Genomic DNA, 13,101 nt, shown 5'->3' with positions numbered 1-13,101 from the left:
CGACTCGAAGTCCTATCTCCAAGAAAGATTGCGGAGAACACCAATGACAACCTCATTGCTAAACAGCTACACTTGGAAGCTATGACCGACATGCTAGGTCGGTCTCACAGCCTTGCTCAGCAGCTTGCGTAGCAGTTCCCGCGCAAGGCTAACCTTTCTTGAACTATCTTGTAAGTGGACTTAGTTCAGTATTATTTTGTTACACTACAATGGCGCCCAGTTTTTATAATCTGCTTCTTCGTTGCGCTTTATGATCATTGGTGGCGAACTTCGATGCCCAGTGGATGTAATATACCATAAAAAATTTATTGTATAGTGTAGGTTTATTCTAAGTTACTATGCCGTAATTTCTTTATTGTATAGAGTGTGTTTGTTCTTAATTCCTACTAGCTACTGCCATCATTCACTATCTGGAAAAAATGAAGAAAATCTGATGTAGTCGATCGTGCCAAAACATTCGCTTCTAACTGGCCTGCTTTTTAGCGGGCCACAATTGGGCCGGCCTGCAACTTTCTTGGGCCTAAAAGGCCATTGGGGCCTTCACACTTTGTGCCAGGCCCACAACTTACATGGGCCTATATTCGGCCCAAAGTTTAGTTGGGCCTTTAGTGGACCCAGCGCTTAGTTGGGCCCATGTGGCTTTGGGCCATTAACAGGATGAATATTCTGCTGGCCTGTTATGGCCCAGAAGAAATCATGGGCCTTTAGCAGGCCGAAATGCATGTTGGACCTCAATTTTCACTAGTCGTCGATGGGCCTTTAGCAGGCTGAAATGTAGATCGGGCCTTTTCTAGCCCAGTTATATGACGTGCCATTACTAGGCTGAAACATATCTCGGGCCTTAGTTGGCCCACCGATATCATGGGCCTTTAAGAGGCCAAAAGCTTAGTAGAGGCATCAACGGGCCGAATTATATGACAGGCCTTTAACATGCCCAAAGTCACGTTGGGCTGAATTGTTGCCACCTCTATCACGGGCCGTTAGAGGGCCGGATGTCGCGTCGGACCACATATGGCCCATGGGCAGCACGGGCCATTCCCAGGCCGAAAGACACACCAGGCTGAAATGGGCCCATGTCTACATCGGGCCTCTAACAGGCCGTAATGTTACTGGGCCATAACTGGGCCGAAATATTTGGAGAACAATTAACGGGCCAGATCTGGCTTCGGGCCGTAATGGGCCATGTTTAAACATGTCGTTATTGGGTTGGCCCACTAGTACCTGAGTAAATACTACATGCCTTTGACTGGGCCGGCCTTTTTAACCTATATGGGCCTGGTTGGGCCCTGCCATGTGTCGACGTATCATATGCATGTCTCCTCCATTGGACGGACGACATCTGGCCCACCAACGAGCCGACACGTCTTTCCTCCAGCCAATGATGATTTTACACGTGGAAAATCCCCATTGGTCCGGGCTGTTAACGGGTTATCAGATCCAAACCGGAACCCGATAGCTTAACGGCGACCCGTTACGGTGGATGCCACGTGTCGGTTACCCTCGACGAAAGCACTTCCATGACGCGGCATTTATCGTCATGTAAGTGGACACTTCCGTAATGATAATTTTGGTATTGTCATGGAACACTTCTACGACAGCACAGGTATGCCTATCCCGATTCTGTCATAAAATCGTCATGGATGTACATGCATGACAAAAAAGTGACCTACTGTGACAAACATGTATCATCACGGAAGTGTATTTTTTTAGTGCTTATAGACCGAAAGCGTTAACGATCTAGAGATCGTGGTTGGCATAGTTGTACTCGCATCGCGATCCAATCCGATCCAAGTACCGCACGTGCGGCACCTCTGAGTTTAGCACACGTATGGCTCGGCGGTGTCCTCTCCGTCTTGATCCATCAAGGGAGGGAAAGGAGCTAGATGAGATCTGAACCAACACGATGGTGTGGTGGTGGTGGCAGCAAAATTCCGGCAGGGCTTCGCCAAGCACGTACTGGTGAAACGTGGGAGGAGTTGGGAGAGGTAACGGGCAAGGGTCAAACGGGGGCAGCCACCAATGCCTCCCCACCTTTATATTGGCGTGGAGGGGCAGATGGCTTGCCCTCCAAGGCCCTAGGGTCGTTGGTCAAAGTGGAAGGAAGGAAATTCCTCCTTTCCTTCCCCACCGATTGCTATCCCCTTTTCTAGGGATCATGATATTATCCCTCCGGGATATGATAATATTCCTTTTAAGGGAGGATCTTGGTGCGCCTAGACCAGGATTATGGGGACTTTCCCCACTACCCACGTTCTTGTGGGTCCCGCATGCAAGTGGGCCCCACTCCGGAACCTTCTAGAACCTTCCCGATATAATACCGACAAACTCAAACTTTTTTCGGAACCCCGATAACAACTTTCAATATATGAATCTTTACCTTCGGACTATTCTGGAGCTCCTCGTGATTTCCCGGATCCCATTTGGGACTCCAAACAACCTTCGGATTTTCCACTATTAATATCTCAATACTACCCTAGCGCTACCGAACGCTAAGCGTGCGACCTTACGGGTTCGGGAATATGCAGACATGACAGAGACTCCTCTCCGGTCAATAACCAATAGCGGGACCTGGATGTCCGTATTGGTTCCTACGTATTCAACGAAGATCTTATCGGTTGAACCACGATGTCAAGGATTCAGTCAATCACGTATTCAATTCCCTTTATCCGGTGATATGTTACTGGCCCGAGATTCGATCGTCGGTATCTCCATACCTAGTTCAATCTCGTTACCGACAAGTATCTTTACTCGTTCTGTAATACAAGATCCCGTGACTAAACTCATTAGTCACATGCTTGCAAGCTTCTTGTGATGTTGTATTACCGAGAGGGCCCGGAGATATCTCTCCGTCACACGGAGTGACAAATCCCAGTCTCGATCCATGCAACCCAACAGACACCTTTGGAGATACCTGTAGAGCACCTTTATGATCACCAAGTTAAGAAGTGATGTTTGATAGCACACAAGGCATTCCTCCGGTATCCGGGAGTGACATGATCTCATGGTCTAAGAAACTGATACTTGATATGAACAAAGCTATATCAAATAACTAAACGACCTGATGCTAAGCTTATGGTTGGGTCTGTCCATCACATCATTCTCCTAATGATGTGATCCCACTATCAAATGACAACTCATGTCTATGGTTAGAAAACCTTAACCATCTTTGATCAATGAGCTAGTCTGACAGATGCTTGCTAGGGATACGGTGTAGTTTATGTATTCACACATGTATTTAAGTTTTTGGTCAATACAATTCCAACATGAATAATAAACATTTATCATGAATGGGAAATATGATAATAACCATTTTATTATTGCCTCTAAGGCATATTTCCAACAATAGTTTGTCCATCTTTTCTGTTGCATTTGGCCTTTGCGGCATGAGCGTAATGGGTCATCTAGTTGATCTAGTTAATGTGGGCATTTCATACTCACACACATGCCTTTTCCACAACGAACTACTTGTTTTTTTTTTGAGTTCTGAGTGTCTCACTTTGGCTGGCGATTTGCTTGAGCAAGAAGTGGATTTTTACGTGTGTGGTAAAATTGGCGAGTCTTTGGTGTCCTTAGGCCTTGTACAATGCTAGGTGCTTAGGGAGCTGTTTAGGAAAATAAATTGAGTTTTTCTGAAGCACCGGTGCCTATTTCTACATAATAGATGCCTAGTTAAGCGTCTACCTTATACAAATAAGCATCTGTGCTTAAGAAAAACATGATTTATTTCTCTAAGCACCTTCCCTAAGCACCTTACATTGTACAAGGCATTATAGGACTTAACTTGTTATCTATATCTTTACCTATAATAATAAAAGGGTGATCGCTTCTTCCTCCTAAATTTTCGTCCGTTTCGTACATCAAGAAAATTTTGTCCGTCGTACGTGAGACTCTATCGATAACTGAGCTACTGGGCCTTGGGCCGGCAGCCATGTCCTGGTTTTCCAAAAAAAATAGTCAGCTTAAAAATAAACTGCCAATAGAACCCGGACTCGAACCTTCCTAGCTCAACCATAGCTTCAAACCACCAACCATCTCATCCATCCAATTTTCACGTATGAACATAGGAATTGTTTTCATTACTAGTACAAATGCCCGTGCGTTGCAACGGGCAATAAAATTAGTAAAACCCAGTCCTTGTGTCATTCTGCAACAATTTTTATATTCAATTTTGACGAGTGTCAGTAAACATGTATCCTTAAGTATCACTTTTCAGTAAAAGCCTCCCTAACATCGTTTGTCGGGATGTATTTCAGGTCCACACTTTCATCCGATGACAATGTAGTGGTGTATGGAATGGTCTTTCAATTTTTTAAAAGTTTAGAATAACACTACTTTTTCATTTTCAGAAATATTATTTCAAATTTTAATATTTTTAAATCCATTTATTTTACTACGACTGACAATTTGCACCGTTTGGGCTTGGACGAAACATAAGGACTTGGTATACATAACACACACACTCTCAAAAAAAGTTGTGAATATTTCTCAAGAAACAGATGAGAATAATAAGATTTAATAACAACTTATGATGATGAGATATTGTAATAATTCCAACTCAGTTTTCATGAAAGTTTGTAAAACTTCGAAATATTTGAACCTCTGTTAAATCCTAGTCAGAAAAAAATCTATATGCTGAAACTAAAATTGTTTTTGTGTGAGTAACGATAAAATAGGGAAAAAAAAGTAAAAAAGAGAAACACACTGAAGAGGCAGCCCCGGCCCATCTTTATCTAAGCCCACTATACGTAGTCGGCACACTCTCAACGCCAGCCTCTTCCATTGCTCTTTCCCTAGCAATGGCACTCTTCTGCCTCCCCGATCTGCCTGAGAGCCTCCTGCACGCGGCGGACTTATTCTCATCTGCCTCAGCTCGCCGTCCTCCTGCTGTCGCACAGCGGCGCGACTACCACGACGCCGCTCGCTTCCCTCCTGCCGACCTCCTCTCCTCCCAGTTCTCTGTAGTGCGCGTCCTCCACGCCGACCTCGCGTGTGCGCCGCCTGCCCCTTCACACCAACGCCGCCACCTTGCCGCCGTCCCGGCGAGCCTCCAGACAGCTGCCGCTGGCCTCTCCATTCTCCGTCGCGCCTGTCTACCCTCCGCCTCCCCTTGCTTCCATGACGTGGCCTCCAATATTGCAAAGGTAATTCCTGCAATTTACCCTCTTCTCTCTTCTCTTCCCCATTCTGATTGCAATGGAGATTAATTAATTACATCATGGATCTAATTTAGTGTTTTATAACCGATTTGGTCTCAGTTGGTAGATTTAGTGGGAACCTCACCTCAATCGATGATAGTTCAACTGTCTCTGCTCCAAATCTGCAGGTCTCTGCTCCAAATGTCTGCTGAGCATCTTCTTCAATGAGCCAAAATCAATCGCTTGGTGAAGTTCCAGTTTGTGCTTACTATACAATACTAATTTCTAAGAGGCTACATCTCAAGGAGGTACACATTTCTCTGCCACCAGTTTCTGCAGGCCCGTCTGCCTGTTTCAAGCACACTAACTTCTTTGTATGCTCTAGGTCTGAATAACACCGTGTAGTATTTGAACAAATTTTAAACCAATGTTAGTAGCAAACCAAAAGCATCAGCCTCGTCTTCACATAGTAGGTTCAAATCAGTCTGGTTGATACAGCAATCCAGAGCCACAATATAGTATGAAAAAAGGACTGCAAGTTGCAAATGCAAGTATACATGCTCAGAGGTGCTAAATTTGCACACATAGTTTGCACAATCATAATGGAGATCATCAATGTGATCAAAATTTAATCCATGTAGTAATTGGACACATCATAAAGAAATAACTATGAATGAGTGAGTGGTTCCAGACATGAAGATATGCTCCTTGAAGATGCTGAAGTAGTTTCAAATTCTAACTCTGAAGTTGACTTTTGGATTCTTATGTAGAATCAATGGTTCTGTAGAATTGAAATAATGAATGTAAGGTTAGAAAATTAGCAATGTAATGTGAAACTTAAATGCGTAAGTTGTTAGTAAATGAACTTACAAATTTTGAAAAAAGATTTCAAAGGTTGCATTACCTATTTGGTGAGGACTTCTGTGTAGACAATATTTTTTGTGTATGCCCCGTTTGTACTAATTGTTTGATTATTCCTCTTTTTGTCCTTCTTTGTATTTGTGCCTTTTGTACCGATCTTCTTATTATTTCCCGTCTTCTTCTCCTTCGTTTTGTTCTCCTTTGTGTCTGTGTCTCCTGCACTGATCTTCTTATCCGTCCCCTTGTTCTCATCATGTGTTGCTGTTAATACTTTTATGTTTGATGTCGAGGTCGCTCTAGAAAGAGCGACATATAGTTGACCATGTGAGAAAACCGGTTCAGGCAGGTAGACACCGACATTTGGTATTGTCTGACCTTGCGATTTGTTTATTGTCATTGCAAAACTTAGTCTCACTGGAAATTGTTTCCTCTTGAAATTGAACGGGAACATGTCGTCGTCAGATGGGCATAATGGTATCCGTGGCAAGAAAACTCGCATCCCAGAGTGCTGCCCTACTACAATCTCTGCATCAATTGCATTTTTCTGGAATCCACGCACGACCAATCTTGTGCCATTGCAGAGTCCATTAGCGGGGTCAATATTCCTCAGTAGTATGATTGGACAATTTATTTTCAGCTTTAGCATATGTGGAGGCAGTCCATTTGGGGTGAGGGTGTTTAGGAATTCTGGTGGATAGTAGTTATGTGGGTCGTCTTCTACAGAGTCGAAGCTGTGGTACACCATCTCCTCTCCTTTGAAGCGATCAATCATTTTTAGGTTTATTCTGTCTACAGAGTCGTTCCTTGTGGATAAAATTGCTCTTGACGTGATGTATTTTGGATCTTTTAGGGAAGCATTGTCCGTTTCGTAGACACTGTTGATGAGTCTATCCAGGCCATTATCATCCGTCTTATTTGGCATGCATATACTTGCAGGTAGAAGTATTTCACTATCATCATTTGTCTCCTCGGTTCCGTTTCCAATGCGTAGTAGGTATTCTGCGAACCACTTGTCATTTTGAGCCCTCATGTTGTGCACAAGCTTCAATTGACGCATGGAATTCCAGAGCTCGGACCTGCATAGTGATGCATCTACTATCTGGGCTCTTGTTCCCTTTCGAACAACGGGGAGCACTTGCCTAAAGTCTCCTCCAAATACGACTGTTTTTCCACCGAATGGAAGATCTGGTCTGTCCATTATGTCCCGCATGCTTTTGTCTAGCGCCTCCACTGTCTGCCTCTTAGTCATAGATGCTTCATCCCAGATTATTAGTGATGCTGCTTGGAGTAGCTTGGCTGTCCCACTTTGTTTTGTGAATCCACAAATAGCTCCATCATCTATTTTTAGTGGAATCTTGAACCTCGAGTGTGCGGTCCTCCCTCCGGGCATTATGGAAGCAGCAACACCGGAAGTGGCCGTCGCCACAGCAATCTTGCCTTGTCCGCGTATTGTGGCCAAGAGTGCCCTGTAAAGAAAAGTTTTTCCTGTGCCTCCCGGTCCATCGACAAAGAATAAGCCTCCTCTTTGGCGGTCAATTGCGTGTAAGATTTCATCATAGGCCTTTCTCTGCTCGTTGTTTAGGTTTCTATGTAAAGTTGCGTCCTCCGGGTCCACCTCGATTGAGGTCTCCTCGATGATCTCCCTAGGTACGTCGTCTGCCGTCTCATGTTGTTTCTCGATCTCTGGAAGAGGAAATGATTTTATGTCTTTTCCCATTGAGTGCAACATGTCTCTGATATTTCTAAGCACCATCTGTTCGACCGTGTGCTTGTATTTGCAGTTTCTGTTGTAGTCTTCTGACATTGACTCAAGGTGTTTGTTCCAGAGGCTACGGACGTTGCTAGGCTCGCAAAACACCAGGATTGTCGCGAATAGCCTTCGTAGCGATGATGGCATTCGAAACAACTCCGCTTCTGTCATGCAATCATCCAATGTGTTGTCTGCCTCAATGAGCCCCCGTTTTTCTGCAGCTTCACGGAAGGTTGGCATTAGTTGTCCTTCAATTGTTCTTAGGTCTTCGTAGCTGGTGGCGCCTGTCACATGGTTTAGGAGAACTCGAAGATAGTATCGTTCTCCTTCAGCCGGGTGTGCTGAGACGATTCTGCCAACCTGGAACAGAGCGGCCCGTTTTCTCTCTTGCCAAAACTTCCCGCGTGTTTGCCAAGTATAATATTCCGGGAAGTCTCTGTATAGTATGCCTCGTGCTTTCTCATGTAAGCTGTTTGCATGAAAGTATGCTGTCAACATTGATATATCTGTGCCTTCACGGTCGATAACATTCTTTATTTTTTCTTTGCCATGATATGAAACCATGTGCATATTTGGGAGATGCAGCTGTAGTTGCAAGACTGGCGGGTGCATTTTGCTTAGTTCGAAGCCATATATTCTCCACAGTGCTTCTGGTGGCGTCACCCAGCGTGCGTCTCGGTATTGTTGAATCTCGTCGATTTCGGCTTCATTTGCTTTGTCAGTTACAGATACAGATGCTCGATCATGACCCTTGTAGATGTACTTGAATAGGTACTTAACGACTTTAATGCTTGAGCATATCTCAACATTTATGTGGCAGTTGAACATCCTTAATAGATAAGGGTTGTAAGGAACCACCCACCTGTTATCCAGTTTGCAATTTCGGACCGTTTTAGTCTGACCGTCATTGCGTCTCCTATATATTGGGTAGGAGTCCTTGCCTTGAATCGTAGTTTCGGTAAATGGCCTTGGATAATTTTCTTGCATGACGAACGATTCTTTGTGCATGGACATAATTTATTCAATGCACCACAAGGACCATGCATCATATGTTTGATTACCATTTTGTAGAGTTCTGGGTACTTGTGTTTGTTAGGGAGCTCAGCGGAGATGATTCTGTCATACTGTTCTGGACATGTGTACTTATATTTTCCGGTCATGATCAGCAAAAAGTGAGCATGTGGCAATCCCCTCTTTTAGAATTCTACAACATATGTATATGCCTTAACCTTTCCGAGAATGGCCTTCTGAAATAGTTGCTTCTTCATTTCTTCTAGCTTCGCCCTGAAAACACGAACTACAATATCTGGGCGATCTTGTGGTGTTTGCCCGGATTGTAGTTCACGTGTGATCTCGTCCCAATTGGGGTTGCAGGTCATTGTGAGGAATATGTCTGGCTTTCCATATTTTCTAACCAAAGCCATAGCATCTAGATACCGGCGAAGTTTATCGCGTGGTCCTCCAATAAATGATGATGCAAGTACCCTCTGTTTTCCGACTGCGTTTCCCTTTTCTTCTCCAGCTTGAATGCTGTCTAGAAGGCCTTGATATAGATCTGCCCTTATTTCCTTTTGATGATGCCAGATGTAATCTAGTCTAGAGCTTTCAATCTTGATGTATGTATCTACAACAAACTGCTGGAAAAGTCGTCCGCCATGCAATATTGGGTTGAATATGTTTGGCCGTGTATGCAATTTATAGCAATAGTATTCTTTCATCGTTACCCACAGGCCATTGACTGAATCTGTGCAAATAATGAAAAGTTAGTTGCATATATATGTAGGAATGTTTGGTATATGTAAATTTAATTTTGGATAGAACAATGTCTGAAAATTTACCCGGTTCATCATCATCATTGATATCATCAGCATCAATACCTTCCTCTCGTGTATCCTTCTTTGGGATTTTCCTATGCCAACCCAGCTCAGCTCTTGGAAAGAACAAAGGGTACGACAATGGATCATAACACCCATAATATGATCGAATGTGCTCTATTTCGTTGTTGTTCCCATGTAGTATTACACTCTTGTCATAAGTATCTCTTCTTTCATTTCCTTCAATCCACACTGCAGCTACCTCTGAATTGATTGGTGCATTGTAAGTTCTCTGGTCCAATCTTTGGTCAAGGTTCAATATGAGTCTATAGTCCTCAAGGTTCTGGGCTTGTCCCAAACTCCTAAACTGTTGAGAGTATGGGTTATCGCGTAGAATGTCGGTTATTATTCGAATCACCTGCTTGTCTTGCTCGTACATTTCCTCGCGGCAACGGCGGTACCGATGCTCCAAGCTTGGATCATCATCGTAGAAGTATAGCTCCAGATGCTTTGGATCTGAGTGACTGTTACCGAATGAGTGTATATTATGGTAGATTTGACCATGTGCTCGAAACGTGTATATACCAGATGTTCGTATGTCGGTTGTTTCTTTATCAAGGTTGCAGTATAAAGTAGTAAACGAGAAGTGTCCATTGAAAAATCTTATATTGTTCCGAAAATGTCTTGCATCAGAGTCGTTGCTTGTCCAAAGTCTCTTGAGCTCAGGTGGTGTATCTGGATTGGCTAGTCTTATCTTTCCTTTTCTGCAACATAGCCCCTTAGTTTCATTCTTGAATTTTGTTGCATGGCAGAAGCTGCAATTTGGTACCGTTTTGAGCACATGTGTGTTCTTCGGTATGTTGCTATAGACGAAATCATACGGGTCGGAGTTGTGAAATTCATCATCTTCTGTGATTTCGGTTTCCACTTCTCTTTCCCATTCTAGTTTGTTTTGTAGCATCAAAAAATTAGTATAGGGTCAATATAAGATGCAAATATATTTAAATTGTACTGAGCATACCTTGACCCGAAAACATGTATTCATACTCGTTTGTGTCTTCTTCAAATATGACTTTATCATTACCGTGATCCTCATTGTAAATTGATTGTGTTGGTGCATCTACCACTTTGATGATTGCATTTCTCTCACATATTACTTCATCATTACCTGTGTAGTAATTTTTTATTGTCATACACACACATACATATAATCTTTGTATTGGATAATAGTATATATGATATTGGTAATCTTACCGTGATCATCATTATATAATGATTGTATTCGTGCATTTACTTCTTTGATTGTTGGCAACATTGAAGAGGGAATGTCGTCCCACGAAGCTACATTAGATGTTTGTGTTGGGGCATCCACTTCTTTGATGCTTGGAAACATTGATGAGGGGATGTCTGTCCAGAAAAGATGATTAGTTGTCCAGACATGTGTATATCTATTTTGAATGACAGTCTATTGTATAAAATTTAGAGTATTACCGTAAATCATGACTTCTGGTTGCTGTAGAGGTTCTGTGTCATCGTTGCCGGTTTCCGTCATGGAAGCGTCTTCAGAAGCAGTTTTCGGCCGTCTTGTCATGAATTCTTCGTTACGACGGTGTAGCAATGCTTGTCTTTCTCCTGGCGTCACATGTTTTTTGTGTTTTACAGGAAAGTTAGAAGTACTAACTTCCTGTTCGGTTGCAATATATGCAGGGTTCTCCATTGCAATTGAGTCTTTGCTTGCCGTGTTGCGCTTCAACTCATTTATATTTTCTATTCTAGCTTTCTTTTGTGCTGGCTCCATATTTGCATATATCTGCCTTTGTTGGGCGCATATTTTTTCTTTCTTTTGTTGATAGGCTTCACGGCGCTTTTTGAGTTTTTCCTGTTTTTTTTTCATCGGTCATCTGTGCATTGTGCTCTGCTATTTTTTCTTTCTGTTTTTGATAGGCTTCACGGCGTTTTTTGAGTTGCTCCTGCCTCTTTTCATCGGTCATCTGTGCATAACGCTCTCTGTCTCTTTTTCTTCTTTGTTCCTTAGCATCCATTACTGGAGATTGTCAGAAATGCCTGCCTGCATGAGATTTTTCAATTATAAGTAATTATTATTTATTTATTCTTCAAACAACACTGACATTAGCAAGTGCAATGCAAACAAAGGAATTATATATTTCTTCTGGGGAAATCTTTGAGGCTGTTCAGACTGTATTGATATTGTTTGCACTCCCTTTTTCATAGCAGAAATAGAATGTCCTACAAGTCTGAATTGTTACTTTCAGTATCATTGACCAATGATCTGTTGCACATGTTCTGATCAGGGTGTAGGGGCATACAGGTGAGTTGAGAAGCGCGCACAGACAGAGCAAACAACCCAGACTGAAAAAGGGGAGAATTTGGTATGGCTATAGGCGAATCTAGCTGCTAGAAGTTCAAACTATATTTGTGTTAGTTTACTTTTCCTTTCTCATAGAAGAAACAGACTGCCTAAAAGTAAAGTTTCTGCTATCTTCATCGTAAGAGTCATTGACCTATGTGATATGTTCTGTCAAATTAACATACTGCTGCCAAGTATGTGCCTTTGGCTCTATTTAATGAAAACGGGATGCAAATTTGTCATGCATGGAAACAGATAAGAAAAGTACCTGATGTAAACCTGACTTGTCAAACAGCTTACTTGAATTGAAGCTCACAAGGCACGTGTGAAACTGATTCTGGTTAATTGAACCAAAGAACGGGATTGTGTGAGAATCAGCGTGGACATATGGGTGTATTTGTAGCACCAACTGTACCTTATCTCAAGTAGGTTTCGGACTGTTGTACCTCTCTTTTATAAGCGTGTTCACTTTTCAGTTCCCGTGTATACCTTTTTGGTGTTATTTTGATGCAGAGTCGGACAAGGTTAAGACGTGCCTCTTTTTTTTGAGAAACCTGCCTTTTTTTTCAATCGTATAGAAAGGGAGTACTGAGCCGAAATACCCAGCATAGTGCAGCGGCCCAAACGAACTCCTGGCCCGGGAAGGCGCTTTGTCCGTGGCTTGTTGACCTGCTCTTTGTGCAGGAGGCCCAGCACCCATCAACGGACTTAAAGCAACGGACTTAAAATTGAGATCAGCCCTTTAGTACCACCTCGTCACCTCGTACGTGACTTTAGTACCACCTCGCCATCTCGCACGTGACCAAAACTAATGATAAAAAAAAATCAATTGCGGGACGAAACTAAGAATATCACCTTGCTTTAATAGTAGGTATAGATATAGATTAACTACCAATGGAGCAATGATTCGTCACGTTATTAGTCCCACATCGCTCCTTCAGAGCAATTTTCATCAATTTATATACAATAGAGAGTTGCCCAGAATATGAGCAAGACACCTAAAAAGGACAAGATATTAAAGGAAAGATGAATTCACGAGGAGTGAATTGTGCACGCTCCAAATCATATAGGAAAGAAAGATGGATCCCAGGGAGGGATGTTGGATGCTGCTTGATTTCAGGTGGTATTAAATATTCAGAAGGGATGTGTACGCTGCAAATTAAAGGAAAGGAC

At 42.8% G+C, this 13,101-nt stretch overlaps 1 protein-coding gene across 1 annotated transcript; it reads left to right on the top strand.

Moving 5' to 3' along the window:
• Nucleotides 1-4,758: 4,758 nt before the first annotated feature.
• On the top strand, nt 4,759-12,238 carry LOC123136713 (uncharacterized). Its single transcript, XM_044556188.1, has 3 exons — nt 4,759-5,141; nt 5,324-5,443; nt 11,873-12,238. The coding sequence occupies exons 1-2, from the start codon at nt 4,797-4,799 to the stop codon at nt 5,345-5,347; spliced, it is 369 nt and encodes a 122-aa protein (XP_044412123.1). The 5' UTR covers nt 4,759-4,796; the 3' UTR covers nt 5,348-5,443; nt 11,873-12,238.
• Nucleotides 12,239-13,101: the final 863 nt, after the last annotated feature.

The sequence above is a fragment of the Triticum aestivum genome, chromosome 6B (assembly GCF_018294505.1).
Source record: "Triticum aestivum cultivar Chinese Spring chromosome 6B, IWGSC CS RefSeq v2.1, whole genome shotgun sequence".
Classification (NCBI taxonomy): Eukaryota; Viridiplantae; Streptophyta; class Magnoliopsida; order Poales; family Poaceae; genus Triticum; species Triticum aestivum.
The sequence above is the reverse complement of the archived record's forward strand: the minus strand, read 5'-3'. Positions and strand labels throughout refer to the sequence as shown.

Excerpts from the sequence above, each read along its gene's own strand:
- LOC123136713 (XM_044556188.1), top strand. The coding sequence starts at position 4,797 with ATGGCACTCTTCTGCCTCCCCGATCTGCCTGAGAGCCTCCTGCACGCG. Across the intron at positions 5,142-5,323 it reads TGGCCTCCAATATTGCAAAG|GTCTCTGCTCCAAATGTCTG; the intron begins GTAATTCCTGCA and ends CCAAATCTGCAG.